General features: G+C 40.7%; 1 protein-coding gene across 1 annotated transcript in view; it reads right to left on the bottom strand.

Annotated features, from left to right (window-relative positions):
• STIL (STIL centriolar assembly protein) overlaps nt 1-15,982 on the bottom strand; it is a 21,056-nt gene continuing 5,074 nt past the window's right edge. The window contains exons 5-16 of the mRNA XM_062004216.1: nt 15,243-15,490; nt 14,392-14,475; nt 14,179-14,265; nt 12,658-12,805; nt 11,450-11,559; nt 10,558-10,672; nt 8,780-9,838; nt 7,281-7,446; nt 6,273-6,498; nt 4,210-4,399; nt 3,378-3,631; nt 1-1,542 (exon numbers count right to left, since the gene is read on the bottom strand). Coding sequence (XP_061860200.1) covers nt 714-1,542; nt 3,378-3,631; nt 4,210-4,399; nt 6,273-6,498; nt 7,281-7,446; nt 8,780-9,838; nt 10,558-10,672; nt 11,450-11,559; nt 12,658-12,805; nt 14,179-14,265; nt 14,392-14,475; nt 15,243-15,490 — 3,516 coding nt within the window. The 3' untranslated portion in view covers nt 1-713. The remainder of the gene's footprint in view (nt 1,543-3,377; nt 3,632-4,209; nt 4,400-6,272; nt 6,499-7,280; nt 7,447-8,779; nt 9,839-10,557; nt 10,673-11,449; nt 11,560-12,657; nt 12,806-14,178; nt 14,266-14,391; nt 14,476-15,242; nt 15,491-15,982) is intronic.

The following is a 15,982-nucleotide window of genomic DNA, read 5'->3' as shown; positions in this document are numbered from 1 at the left end:
GACTTTTAAATGTATTTAATGGAACCTTTGACTTTTATGAGCAATAGATACTTCTTAAATAAATAGAAAACATTAATTCATTCAAAACCACCCAATCACAGAAGTTTTAAAAGTGCTAGTCTTTCTAATTTCCTTCCATGAGCTCATGATCCAGGGACCCAGGTAGGACACTCTGGCTGAATTCAAAAGCATTTGATGCAAAGTAAAGCCAGGGTTACACTTCCCTTCCCACCAGATACAATCCCCCCACCCCTTTTTCCAGTAATCCAACGCTTTCAGCAAATTTCTAGCAGTTAGTGCTTGAGCTCTGTGGCCCCTGCTCTGCCCCCTGCAGTGGTCACAGCTCCCAGGTGGCACAAACATGGAAAAAGTCAGTAAAACAACAGTTAAATAGGCATCACTGGTAAAAGTACATTAAGAATACATCTTGGGCTCAGGTTGATTTACCTTTTAGATGCTTTAAAAAACAACCACACTAAACTGCAAACAAAAGTGCACACGTAGTGCAGTGCTGAGCAGGACTGACTCAGCCAGGCCTTCAGAGGTGACCAGCTCCCACCTGGGTTGAAAGAAATCTCAGCTCTGCAAGTTTGAAATTTCTACAACAGAGTGACCCCCTCACAGATGATGGCTTAATCCTTGGTTTCCTGTAGCCTTTTCCAGAGGTCCCTCTCAGATTTGGAACAGTAGCTGTCAGCCATCCCTGGGGATGTTCAGAACAACTTTGGCAACTGCCGGAGTTGTTTCACATCGAGAATGGTGCCAACAGAATTGATGCTGTTGGACTGGTTTAAGGTTTCAAGGGCTGGAGTATGAAGATTTTCAGAGAAGACCTGAATAGCTCCTTCCTCTTTCCTGCCAGGTTGCTCAGTGAATTCAGCCCTCCCAGGTAACAATTTGGGTTTTGATTTTAAATCCTTTAAAATCTGAGCTGAGTTTTCATCTGCTTGATCCGCTCTGGGAGGAAAAAAATCATTTGTAACCTTTCTTAACACAGGGCTGGTGAATTCTGCTGGAGAAGCACTAGCAGTCATCTCTCTCCTGTCACCTTTTAGATGCATGGGAAGCCTTCTATCAATTCTTCTGGATAACTCAGTCCTGTGGTTGAAGCCCTCCAACACAGGGGTACAGTTTTCATCCCGTGTGCTTTCGTTTCTAACAGTGCCAGAACTGCCGTCTTGAACCTGCAGCGCCTCTTCATCTTCACTGCTGTCATCACCCTGGATCAGCCCATATCGCTTCATGTACTTCTTGGTCGCAAAAGACATATTGTTTGGTGAAATTAAGCTAAGACCCACCATGCTCTTGTCCATATTTGTATGCAAGATGTCTTGGAGAGAGAAATCTGCAGGAGGATTTTGGCCTGAGCGACTGAGAGAAAGTCGAGATAACTGATTTTCACTGAGATACTTGAGGGCAATGGCATTTGCTTCCATGCTCAGATCAACGACATTAGGGGTTAAGCCACACATGCTGACATTGGCAAATGACATATAACTTAGTCCAGGAACCACTGCCTCAGGATTTATGCACGCCAAGATGCTGAAATAAAGCATCAAAGAGTTAGTTGAGCCTTCCAGGAAAAGCACACGCTTCATGATCTGAGCTGATCCCTTTGTTTCGCTCACTGTCCCGATTCCTCCTTCCTCCTGCACATCACAGCTCCATCAGGCTGTTCAGCACTTAGGTCATAGTCCTGCACATACTAAAAAGCAGCTACTCACATAGAGCACCCAGACACTGGCCTAGAGAACGTTTCCTTCGGATTCAATACTAACCACAGCCCTCCTGCAAAGGAGGAGCCACCTCTGGCAGGTTTCAGAGCTGGTTTTGGTTTTAAAACACATTTGAGCTCTTGGTCCATCCTCACCAATGAACTTGACATTATTATGTCTGATCAAGACTCAAGATGCTTCCATCCAGCCTCAAATTTGTATCTAGACAGAAGACTCAAGCCCAATGACAGAGATAAAGAACATTTCCCCTTTCCCTGTGCTTGTCAATTCCAGGATCTTTACAGATTTGTTTCCAGAAGCCTGCAAGGCTCTTGTTTTTCAAGGCATCCTTCAGTAAGGGAAACCTTTATCCATTCTGTTGCTTGGTACACCAATTTCTTGTAAACATTTCTATTTAAAGACTGAAAGGACAAGCTCTGCTACACCAGTAGTGCTTATAAACCAATGCATTTAGTTCACATGTCATATACTAGTTCAGAAACCCAAACTCCTCCTGTTGAGAGTGAGAGTCCTCCTATTTCACTGAGCACAGGTTCTGAAATTTGCTTGGTGAGAGCAAATTCCTGTCTCAACTGAACCATCACTAATGATGCTAAGGAGATGCACTGTTGTTGCCTTCTCTCCTGAGCTGTGGACCTTTTCTCACAGTTGGTTACTAGACATGAAAGTGGCAGAAGGAAGAATCTCACCCCACTCCCCATGTTGCAGGAAAAAAAACCCCAGTAATTCCAATTTAGTCTTGTTATTATATTATTGACATGGAAAGAACTGTCAGATTCTCCAGCCAGGAAGGCAGCCTAGAGTTTCTAGGAAAATGTCTGATGAAATTCAAGTGAAAAGGAGAGACAAGAGCTTAGAAACTGTACTATTGGAAATGGCTTTTGGTACACAGCTGAAGAGAAGATTAATTAGGAGATGATTAACTTTTCTGTTTACCTAGGTTACATACTAACATCAAGAAGACTGTAAGGATGAAAGAGAAGCTGTACCAGGCAGCCAGACTATGCCCCAGGAGTCACAGAAGTAAATTCCTGTGCTTAAAACACTTTCTTCAGAAATTTCTTTTGCTCCTTCCTCTGTTTCATCAGGGCTGTTTCCCTCCCCAGTCACTGCAGCCTCCCTGTTACAAGTCAAAGCACTCACAATAACAAGTAATGAGGACAGAACCAGTTTTCGTTATGTATCAAAGCCACAAAACCCAATTTCACTTATACCTGTGAAGTGCAAGACAAGGGTTAAGGAGCAGTGACAAAATATATAGCTGCTTAATTGTCAGCCTCCCAAGTCCAGGTTTCTTTGGAATAGCATGAGACAGCCCAAAGGACTGAAGTCACTGAAGCAGCTTCGTTGTTATGCTAGAGAATTGTGTGCTACTGCATGCACAATAGTTTAAAAATCACCAGATGCTCTAACAGCTACTTGTGTTGTAGTTAAGTAATCTGAGTTTTGCTAGCAGAGCTCTTAAACTTATCTGGAACACCCATAGCATAAGCCAGTGTTTCACCTTTGCAGGAAAAGTGGATCAAGCTGCCAAACAAATCCCCAGTAGCAGTGAACACAGTCCCTTCTCTTTGCTCATTGGGCCAATCTTCATTTCTGGTTGGATCTACCAGTTACAACTCAAAAGCACCAATATTTTACCTGGCATTGTCCACTTTGTGGGTAGCTTTCTTCATTTTCCCAGGCGAGTCAATGGTCACTCCAAGACTCTTCAGCTGTTCGAGTGTAGCACTAATCACACTCTCTTTATCCACCACTCCTGTGTCAATCTCTGAAACCACTTCTGTGGTATTATCAATGTGCTGATACTTAGGACCATCATCATCAACAGATCCTGACTTTACAGACAAGGGATCTTGCTCTTTTGAGGACTTCAAGAGGTGGTTTACTTGGCCCTAGAGAAAAAGCAAGCAGGGGAGAGATCACATGGACAAAACCATCATGACATGCAAGAGCTGTCAAAAATCAGAGTCCTGGTTTATTCTTATGTAACTTAAAGCTAGATGAGTTAACAGCTTATGCTGACAAAGAAGCCAAATTCAGCTTCAGTTCAGAGGCAATCACACGAACCCCCAGCAGTGTAGTCAAATACTGGAATATCTTACATCTCAAGCTTTCTGTAAGAGCCTGTTCTGAATTCCAACACATCACACACCGATTTTCTGCAAGATTTAAGTAGCTGCCCTTTAAGGGCCTCAAAGGTAAAATGCCATGTCATTTTAAAGGGCACTAATTGGGGAAGTTATCAACTGACTTTATTTGAACTGAAGAATCATTAATTAGGCAGCAGACAGCCCTCCACTTAAACCTTGAGAAGGGAAGAACCAGAAACTCGGAACTTTCCTGTAGAGCATAACGTGTAAACTTGAGAACCAGATGCAATTTTCACTCATGCCAATTCGTTATTATAACTTCAGCAGTTGCTGTTCTGTCTGTTGCCTTCAGTGCAGAATACCAAGTTTACATAAATTACCAGTAAGTCCTGGTAAAGCTTCTGATCATCTGATGGATGCCGGGGCAGCGAGGTGGCGGGTGGCTCCTTGTTTGGCTCACTTGTTACCACCACGTGGCTGCTGGCTCCCTCTCTTGGTTCTTTCTGTAAAGACACGCTAATACTTTCTTCCAAGGATGAACTGTGAAGTGCTTGGGAAACGTTTCCATTCCTGAAAAAGAACATCGAGATGGTTAGAGATTTCCTTGAAACAACAACGAAGCACAAGTACTACGTGGATCTTATCCTTTCATCAGCACCAGAAGGGGACAAAAATCAAGTGCTTGAAGCAGATTCTAACATTTCTTGGTTTGTTTACTGCTCCTTTATGCAATCATTTCCTTTCATCAGTCATTTAAGGACCAAGGAAACACAGCTCACAGTGTAAACCGAGTAGTTTTTCAAAAGAGGATTTGAAAATGGCTTCTCTGGACTATGGCTTCGCTCTATGGCTTTGCTTCAGAGAAGATGAAATTAAAGTTACTAACAATTTGGAGTTTGTCTTGTTTTCAGCAGGTTTATGGACACTTAAAAGCTCTTGAGAATAAGTATCTTCCATATGTTCTGAAACATGCTTATAGAACAAGCTGTTTTTACCAAGGTAACTGATAACGAGGCTCATGTGAGAGCTTACAAACACTCCATAAACTTCTCAAAGGCACTGTCACAAGATCACATACACACAGTGCATACTGAGTACCATGAACTGAGAACAAACACCTAGGTGAAATGGTTCTCAACAGCTCTCAACAGCGGATGTGAAAGAGGAACCATCATCCGTGCTGAAGCTTCCTGATAAAAAGAGGCAAAGGACCCAAACGAGCTACAGCGCGACGCTCTGCATCCCCTTCAGCCATCTGGGATGTGCAGCACATACGCTGTTTGAGACCAGACATATCAATAGTGCTATCATCCCGAGGAGATCCTTAAGCAACCCTCCTCCCCCTTCCTGTTGCTCCTCAGGAGACAGTGTAAGATAAGGGAATTTCAGAACTCGACTGATCAATTGCCTGTGTTGAGAACGATAAGATTGAAATCATGTGACATACCAGATAGTCAATGTAGGTTATCAGTTACTGTTACACCAGCAATTACTCATCATTCCAAAAAGTGTTCCCCTCCTCATGGAAGAAATCTGGGTGGTGCTCTACATTCTTACTCTAGGATATTTATACAGCTATTTTACAGGTTTAGGGATCCAAATTGAAGAGAACCTTTAGAGGGCATCTCTCAGAAGACTGATTTTAATCAGTAACAGTTATGGGTGCAGTTAAATGTTCAGTGCCTTTGAAAGTATTTATAGTTTAATGATCATCATCTTTCACAAGATGATTACATTAGAAACCTAATTTAACTGGAAAGGTATCCCCTTTCCTTTGGCTTATTAATACTTGGTGAATATTAGATCAGTAAGAGTGCTACACTGTTGAGCTGTTCCCTTTGTAAAAGTAACATCCATACAGATAGTTAAAAAGATTTTTAAAATCATCTCCCAAATTAGTCTGAGATTTGTCTTTAGAAAGAATCTGAGCTTAACCACTATTAAATTACCAGCAGAGAAGTTGGTACTTGCATTCGCCACACACAATTTGGTGTAAAATTGAGAGAACGGTCATACTGTCATAAACCCCTTGTCCTAAGCCCCTCAGAATTGAAAGGGTTTTGAATGCTGACAAGGAAAAGCCACTGTAGGAGAACAAGTAACTACAGCAGCATCCCCTTTCCCCCTCAGGATTTAAGGTAAGAAAGGGAATGCTGCCAGCACTGGACAGGCTTTTCCAAGTGAAAGGCTTTTGCCATCAGCTGCTGCTGATAGTTAGACTAGCTCAACATGTACGACTGATAAATCCAGGCTCTAAAGGCAACTGTGTTTTGGTGAGCTGTACAATTCAGAGCATAATTAAAACACAAAGAAGGGAAAGAACACAACAACTGAAGCCAGGTGACTAATTATAACTGCTGAAAAAAAATAATCAATGAAAGCAGTAGCTTATGAAAGGCAGCTCAGCTTAACACATGAACACAAAATACTGCTGGTTACTTACTGGAGAGTGTTCTGATTAGTTCCTTCTTCTGCAAGGTGAATGCTGTCTACAAAGCTGGGCATGTCAACCACCTTTAAGGAAGAAGCAATACTTGTATTGCTTGCATCTTGTTCAGCATTAATGGAAATGCTTATGTCTTCCTTGGAAATCTCCTCATCCTCCTTTTTTCCTTGTGGTATGGAGTCATCTTGTTTTTCTGAGGCTGTATTCCAAAACAAGCTAGCACCTAGAAGAGAATTAGAGATGTACCCATTCGTGGAAAGTCATTACTATGTTCTGAGTCCTTTTGGCTTTGCAAAGCCAGAGGAATAATTTCTTCAGTCTTTTTCCACCCCTCCCCCCATTTAAAAAGTGATTTAGTGTTTAGAACAGCTAAGAGTTGCCAAAGCATCATTTAAGTCAGAGTTTGTTCCAAAGCCTAGTTGATGAAAATAAATGGTTGTATTGAAGCATTTTAATGCATTGTCTTTGAGCCAGTTACAAAATTTCCTTCAGACTAACCACAATACTTCCATGGCTTGAACAGGAACCAAGCCATGAATATGTAATTTTACAGACACAGCTGCCTAAGTTACTAAAATGAAAGCAAATACAGGCTCCTCCTCATGTATGTAAATGCACAACTTGGAAAACCCATCAATAACATATTTAGTAGAACACCACATGGGATAACAGTGATTACTTTTCAAACCAGTGTATTAATCCACAAAAAGATTTGGATTTTTTTCCTTTCAATAAGGCACAATTTAAACCAGAAGATCTTGCTAAAGCTATTGGAGAAACAGTTCTGTCAGTGATGGCAATCATTGCTAAGGCAGCCCAAAGACAAAAGCAGCTCCAACCTAAACTTGCAAATAACACCTAGAGAACTTGGCTGGGTTTTGTACCTAGGTGAATGAGTACAGCCAGCATTTCTGCAGAGCATTCCCTCCATGCCCAAACAAATCACAGAAACATCCAGAAAAAAAAGTAGTGATGCCATTCTACTTTTAAAGACTGAAGCATTACCTGTGCTCACAGCAATGCTCACACTTTTTCTAGTGTGTGAACCTGGTGAGAGTGGTGTTTCCATAGAAACCAGGTCCCCTGGCTCCTCGGGCTGCAGAGAGGGGCTGGCTGAGGCTGGTGCAGAGGAACAAGCCTGATGAGCCTGTGCTTCCAATAAGCGTTGGATCTGTTAACAATTATCAGAAAGTTATAATGTGTACAATAAAATACAAACACATAACAGGCAAAAGTGAATTACTAAAGTCAGTCTCCTTGAAGATCTGGACTCAAATCCAGGCTGCATTGCCACAGAAGGCTGATAACCTTCCAGTTCTCAGCAGCGCGTGCAGCATGAATCAAAACATCGATTTTGACGTTGGCAGAAGCAGCAAAAAAGAGGCTTTAAGCACACTGGCAGAACTCCACCAAGACAACTTGAGTAAAGCCTATTTGCACTACACTTGTTGGGAGTATTCTGTCCCTTTCATTCACACACAAAGCCTATTACCTACTTACCAGCCAAGCGTGTATATAGTGACTGTCCCTACACCGTGCTAAACCAACTTTGTATCAATTACAAAGCTTAAATGATCAAATTAAGGTTACCCAGGCAATCTTCACTCTAGCATTTGCATCACCCTTCTTAGTTCACAGCTCCATGGAGAATATTGTAAGGCTGCCTTTCAGCAACAAAGAGAGGTTTTCCTCACTTGTGCATAAGCCCTGCTTTGAGAGTTTGATTTCACATACAGGAATGATATCTAAAGCATACTTCAGTTGCAGTTTTCTAACTTAAGTGGGAAAAGATGTATTGTGAGCAACTTCCCCATCCCTATCATTCAACATCAACAGCAGAATTTGGACTCTGTCCCTTCAGTCCCAAGTCATACCCTGCAAACTACAGGGTCAGCAGCACAACTCAGAGGCTGGTATTCTGAAGAAGCTTAATCTGGTATCAAACCAGAACTTAGTGAGACCACCAAATCCCAGTGTTCCAGCAAAGCAACAAATACCTGATGAATCCTGCCACTCTGCTGCAAATAGACAATTGGAAGCTCTCAAAGCAACAGCCTTCATAGCTCAGGAAGCTGCTGTTTAAAAGTGGGCAAGGCAACACATGGGAATGTTCTATGCTTCACCTGCATGCTGATGATAATTCCAAAGCCTACAGCCTATGCAGGATGTTTTTTAACATAAACAAGCATATATAGGAAAGCATTTACACAGAAGGCATATGGGTTTGCATTACAAAACAGTCTGCTAAACAGAAGACCTTCATGTGATGGAAAAAGCATGAAAATAAGTGCAAGCCTTAATTAAGCAAGAGTTGATTTTCATTTAAGGGACATCAACTAGCAGAGCTAATCAGGATCCCCCCTCCATCCCCAAACTGCAGCTGGTATGAAAGGTTCTCTCGTTCCAACATGGACAGACAACAGTTTATTTCACCCCTTTGGCAGGGGAGCTATCTAAGGATAGTCACTAAGAGGGTAGAGAAGAAAGCTGCCATTTCCACAAACCTGTGCTTGAAGTAATTTGAGTTGCCTATCTTGTTCTGTAAGCACTCGGTATGCATCTGGAGATAATCCCATCATCCCATTATCTGATCCTGCTTTAGCAGCAGGCAGGTGCAGGCAGGCTGAGTGGGCTGCACAGCACTGTGGACTGGAGGGGCTGGCACTCGAAGGCAGTCTTATCCCAGGTGATAAGCTGTTGTCAAGAGAGCAGTTCCCCGTTTTCCCATGATAGCCCATGCTTATAGGGCTGCTTGTGGTATATCCTGGATTGCAGCAGATATTTGGGCAAATCATATTTGGATGGAGCACTGTACATGGATTCTGTTGAGCCATTTCTGATTGGGTTTCTATTCCATGTTGGGGGCTCATTTTACCAAAGGCTTGCCATGAATGTATGGGGTTATGTTGAACAGAAGCAGGACACTGACAGTTGCATGCACTAACTGGACAGCAAGGTGGCATTTGAACTGGCACCTGCAGTTCTGGTGGTCTTCTGCAACTTTGTGGTGAGAAAGCAGAGTTGTAGAGGACTGGTTCTGTAACAGCAGGAAGCTGCTTGGAACTGGGTATTGATGTTCTTCTAACAGGAGGCTCTCCCTGTTGTGTGACTGCATCGGGATTTAATACAAGTCTCTCTGATGACTTCCTGGGGTGATGCACAGATGTCTCTGGGGAAGGCCCACTACAAGGGGTTGAAGAAGATGATGACCCAGAACTTTTTCTTGATTGAGGGCAAGCTTTCTTACAGTGTAACTGTTGCTGTAGTAGAGCTTGCTTTCCTCTGGAAGGCCTTGAAGTCGGCATTTTCTGGTTTAAATGGTTTGGCAATTGCCTCAAAGAAGGATCTCCCACATTAGCAGAAAAGCTTTGCTTGTCTTCAGGGTGCTGGGTGGGGTAATATGTAGATCCCAAGCACCACTTCTTTTTAATAGGCTGAGGTAGTGCTGAGGGTAGACTTTTAGCATTTGAAGACCCCACTGGCTTAGATACTTGTCCTGGTTCTATGAAACTCCCATCCAAAACAAGTGACAGTTCAGGAACTGACGGAAAGATCCTGGTAACCTGGAGGAATGATTACACAAGTAAGTTTAAGATCATTTTCAAAACAGTGCCTTTCAGCTCTGACATGCAGAATGGCAAAGTGTTTCCATTTCAAATCAATGCAAGACCATTACCAGCTCCAAACCAACTACATTGCTTTCCTACAGCACAACAGCTATGTCTACCAAATGAATGCTCCATGACATCCTAGAGTGCATTTCAGAGTACAGACCTCAAGGAATAGACTGCATGTTCCTTCTTAGCAATTTTAGACCCAATAGATAGGTGCAACAGATCATAGTTTACAATCCACAACTGTCACATCCTTCTAGACCCACTCTGTACAAGGGCTGTTATTTCATGATACTTGTATAGGCTTCAGTAGAAAAGGACAGACCAGATCCTTATGGCATTTACCTAGAAATACCCAAGAAGGAATTTGCTGGCTCTATCTTTGCCTCAGACACAACAGACCTTCCCTTCAACTGTAGCAGGATTCTCAAAGTAGAGTGTACCATCTCTGTTCCCAAATCCTAGCACATATAGTGTCTTATAATCCTGACAAACAAGGCAGGTTAACTAAGAGCAGCCATTGGGACACTTGGTTGATATTTACAGTTCTGATTTCCCCTGCTAGCACTTTGAGACAGAAGTTTTACACTTGCCAGTCTCCTTAGAATAAGTTTTGCTGCTCAAAGTGTCATGTCTGAATTGCCTAGAATAATTATTTACTTAGTTACCTGTTGACTCACTGGGTGAGGACTTGGAATCGGTCTGGGGGATAAATCCTCATCTTCTACACCAGAGTCATGATCACTTGCTGACAACTTGCTGGGTGAATAGTCTTGGGGAGGACTAAAAGCAACACAAATCAAACTAAAGATGTTTGCTTGTCAGATTTGGCAGCAGAAACATGAATCTTTATGTTTTGCACTGTGCCATCTACAGTGCAATATCAGCATCACTTTTTTAAGCAGCAGCTTCTCTACATCTCCTCCCTGGTTTGCTTGAGAGTTCACACAGCAAACAGTTCCAAGACCAAACTGGGAAAACACATACGTTGCTTTTGGACAAAGATACACACCTTCCCTCCCTCACCCTCAGACATACACACCTTTTAAGTGCTACAGTAAAGACCAGAACATCGTTTAAAGGGAAAAAAAAGGTCATCTTAGAGTAATTGATAAAAATGTGATGGATAAGTCAGGTTCATAAAAAAGTTTCAACCCATCCAGGTCTCTCAGCTTGGAAAAGTCAGAAGGAACTTTTACCAACTTCAGTAGATTTTAATTAGAGATTTTCTTCAAAAGGACAGAACTCACAGAAAGCTTAATACAATGAAACAAGCTTCATCAGTGAAGAAGCCTTTTTAGAAATCTCCAGTGTATGAATTACAAGCACCAGTTTCAAGAGTAGAGCTACGAGTAGTTTCTCTTGGAATATGGACAGCTTGACCATCTTACTTGAGTAATATTTACTCTAGGGATTAACAAAAGCATATAACAAAGATTTTTAAACAATAAGATCACTGTATGCACAGCTAAACTGACACCTGGCACAGCATAGTTTAAAAAAACCCCTCATCCAATAAATACTTAACTTTTGCACCTAAATAACATCTGAAAGATTTACCTTCTGATGGGAAGTTTCTTGCAAACTCTGCTGAAGAATTCAGTCTCTGCATTTTGGTTTTCTGCACTCAACTCAAACTGGATAGAGCTCTTGTCTGAAGGTTCAACATTCTGCAATGAAAATGCTTGTATTTGTGAATTTGCAACTTGTAGTCACTGAGATACTAGTCCCAAAGAAATAGGTTTAAGGATGTTTACATCTAACGATTTGCTGCTTGGCCTCTACTTTCAATTCTCAATTCCTTCACCACAAGGAGGCAGGCAACTTCCCTTCCTGTTAAACACTGTTCCTCTTGCTGCTCTGTAAGGTAATTGACCTAATTATAGCCATGAGCAGATGTTTCCTTGCTGTAACTGCTTTGATAGTCTTCCACAAGCTTTCACCATTATAGGAAACGGCAATTGTTCCTATACTGTTTCACACATCACAGCTGGGCAAGCTCTGGAGACAACAGAAATGAGCCTCTGTTAAGAGGCATGACATCTTCAGAACACTAAGGTGTACCCTAGGCTAAAAGGTGGAAGCCAGCCCCCAACAGGGAAATTTAGTTGGAAAGAGAAGAGCACAGGACACACATTACAGTGTCTGCTTCCTTGTCAGAGCATGGGAGCATTTAATCAGGCAGATTAACAATTCCATTTCAGGTTCTGTACAAGCCTAGGAAAACATCCAAGGAACTGCGGTTTCCTAGAATTTCAGCTAAAAAGGTTTGAGATCTGCCAGACACTGTATCAAAGTTTTTCAAAGAGTTACTTTGCACAAAGATAAATATTCCTGCTTTTGTTACTGAATTGCAGAAACTCATCTGCAGATTTGGAACTTTTGCATTCAACTTCAAGCAAAGCACAAGTACCCAGCTTTGCTCCCATGGCCTGTTGGAGCTGTTAAGTGTGTCCAGCATGCAGACAGCATACCAGATTAACAAATGCCATAGGGAATCAGAATTTCTGCTTGTGAAGCCAAAAGGTCACTAGAGAGAACCCAAGTCTAACACAGTACAATACATTTTAAAAGACAGATTCTTGCTACTAGTAGAAAAGTGAGCAGTTGCTGGCTTTGGAGGTCATCTCTCCATTTGAGACACAAATTGAATTTACAGCAATCACTGTAAAGGGGTAGTTTAGTAGAGCTCCATTTTCAAATGCTGCAATTCCACTAAAAGTCAATTTTTCAAGTACCACAATGCAGCAGAACACCAAGCCACTTACTTTGAAGAGGTGTACTGTTTCAAGGCAAGTTAAGATCTGAAACCCTAGTTCAGTCTGTCCACTGCATGGAATGCACTCATAAAACTCTAGTTCTTTGTGTGTCAATGAATAAAGCACGATAAGAAAACTCCCAGATTCGGAAAAAGCCCTAAAACAGAAATAAAATGCATTTTAAAACAGACCTTAAAAACAGGAAGAATGCCCTTAGTTTCTCAGTATACTGAGCAAGCTATCACACAGTTTAGTGAACTGGTGGATCACAGAATCTTAAAGGTTGGAAGGGACCTAAAAAAAATCATCCAGTCCAACCCCCATGCCAGAGCAGGGCCATCTAGAGTAGGTCACACAGCAACTTGCTGTATTTTGAGTGTTACTGAGCTATAGACAGAGCAGATGGGCTTATAACTGATGGCACATGCAAGAATCAAATCAAAGTAGAGAATTGGGAATAGTTAATCTACTTTACATTCAAACTTTTAGGATCACTTAGTACTTTAAATGAATTCCTGGAAGACTTTAAACATAGAATTTCCAAGAAAAGGTAGTACTACTTGAAGAACTGAGAAAGCTGTAGGAATAAAATGCTTGAAAAACACATTCCCACAACTTTAAAATGATCCTCACAACTTAAAGAGTTAAAAGTGTACGATGCACAAATGAAGCAGTTAGTCTGCAGAGGTTAATTCTGTTTGCATGGTTCATCAAATCTGCTTAATCCCCTTCCAAGATGGAATCAGTGAAAGTTAATGAGAGTCAAGAATCTAACTTGCCTATCTAATAATCTAATTGGGCTCTTAACAATTTAAATATGGCTAAATACAGATAAGGGAAAAAAGTCTATTCTGTAATTACCAACACATCTGTTCACCAAATGTGGTTTTATTTTATTCCACGATTTAAAAGCAAGTGTGGCAGAGGAGAAGAAATTCATATGCATACAGCATATTTTAAAGTTTCATTTCTGTGAAAAAAACATTTTAAGCCATAAACACTTGAACTCTCAGCTTCCACATAAATAGAATTTGGCAAATATTACAATTGAAAAGATATCTAGAATGAGGAACAATTACCTACTAGCATCAGAATGAAGAAAACAAACAACAGAATGTAAAAAAAAGTAAACCCAGAATATTTAGCAGGAATGGTAACAAGACAGGATCAGCTGCAAATCAATGTGCTTCAATATATTGCATAAGAGGAGTTCAAAAACCTCACCATTGTTCAAACTACTGTTTCCTGCTTGATGCTTATTTAAACTAAACTGCAGTGATTTTAATGGCATTAATGTTTATCTTCTTCTGTCTTTGAGATACTTCCTAACATTGAAGTCACAGAAAATTTGTGAGGCAGATGTTAAAACCAGAAAGAACAAATAAACTAGCCAGCCTTATCACCTATATAGCATATAAACTGCACAGTTCACTCAAATACCTTTGAGCAGAGCCCAAGCTGCCATGCATTTCTATGGAATACACTATTAGACAACCAAGAGCCTCTATATTTTACAGATAAGTGACTTGCCTTTCATGAATTGAAGAACTGAATAAATATCGCAAGCAACAGGCCCAGACTTGAGGACTACAGATATGAATAACTCCACTCAGCCAACTAAGAAGCAAGAAGAAATATCCAGTTAGAGACAGTTCCAGTACCAAGTTTCCACTATATCATCCTTTCAAATGCATCTCAACTCAAGAAGTGTATTAATCTGAACCAACAGAGCCAAACACTTACACTCCAACTAATGGCAGAGTATAAGCCTTAGGATCAGACTCGAGCAGCAAAAGCAATTTCCGTGTCTGGTCCATAGTCAGGTAGCTGAAAGAAAGCAGAAGTTCAGAGGTTTTTTAGTACTTTGGAAGGCAGCCTTTCAGAAAAGAATAAAAATCCTGAAGAGGAAAATACAGGTTTAGAAAAGACTGTAAGAAAAAAAAGTTTGGGAAAAAGTCAAACTCATTCTTCCTCTATATTTACAGCAGCTCCTCACATTTCATCAGTTCCCCATGTATCAAAGATTTATCAAGGGCAAATTTCCTTAGTATTATGGTCTTCACAACAAATACAGATGCACAAGTCATGTTAAATTTGAACAGTGACTTTTAGAGAAGAAAATGGCAATGAAATCAAATGACATTCAGCTGCTTTAAATTATTTCTCCCAATTCATTCTTAGTTCACACTACCAAATTAGTTATCAGAGTGATGATTCCCCAATATCATCTCACAAGTGTGATTAACAGAAAAAGCTTTGGTTCATATTCATCTGACTTTCATTCCAGGGCAAGCACTGATACAGTTTAAAAAGCTGATGCTGTTTGTATTCATAGTCTTAACTAGAGATGTGGCCCCTGCTCCAGTAGGAAGATCCTTTACTGAAGTCAACTGCAAGAGCTCCTACTGAACTCATTAAGATTTTTGCTTCACCTCATTTTCTCTTTCTTGTATATAAGATTTTAAAACTTTTTTCCAAGTCCAAGATGTTATTTTTATGACAGTTATTTTACTAAAAAGCAAAGCACTGCTTGAGTTCTCACTTACCTACCTGCAACAAATTGCCAGGCAACTTTGGCAGTACCTTTTACTCACCCACATTTGTATGTTCCTTGAATTTGTGAGATATTCATAGAACTGCTCAAATTTCTTGCTAGAGCTGTGGGAATAATTGGGACAGGCTTCACAGGGCTGTATTCCAAGATATTTGCTGCAGTAATAGAAGCCCAGCGGAAGTTAAAATGTAGATTATCCAGGTTTTCTGTGAAAACAATGTGAGCTCTAACAGTGAGCAGTTTAGAAAGATCCAGTGATTCTTTACTGCACAGACTGTGCTGCAGACCCTAGAAGTAAGGAAAAAGAGAAACAAGTGAAATACACTGTCTCTGTAGGACTAGCACGATTCAAGCTGCATTACACTAGAAGCTCAAATCATTCAACATAGCTACTATACAGAAAACAATGCAAAATACACTTACAATCAAGCTAAGCATACCCTAGCATTGTTTTATGATGGATTTTAAAAACTGGGTTTACTTAAATTGTGTAAAAACTATTAAATTAACAAGCAACTAGAAGATTTGAGGTGACCTGTCAAAGTTTTCCAACTTGCATTCAGGAAGTGGGTATTTTAACATCTGGTTGGATTATCATGGGAAAGTTTAGAAGTGAAATAAGCATTATTTGTATCATAAACTACACACAACAACTACAAGCAAACATTTTCAGGAAGTGAAGGTGTGTTTACTAGGTTATATTCCTACAACACAGCACAGAAGTGACAGGAACATATTTCAGCTGTAACTACTAATCTCCATCGACTTTACATGTTTTCT

Source organism: Colius striatus, chromosome 10 (assembly GCF_028858725.1).
Source record: "Colius striatus isolate bColStr4 chromosome 10, bColStr4.1.hap1, whole genome shotgun sequence".
In the NCBI taxonomy this organism is placed as follows: Eukaryota; Metazoa; Chordata; class Aves; order Coliiformes; family Coliidae; genus Colius; species Colius striatus.
The sequence above is the reverse complement of the archived record's forward strand: the minus strand, read 5'-3'. Positions and strand labels throughout refer to the sequence as shown.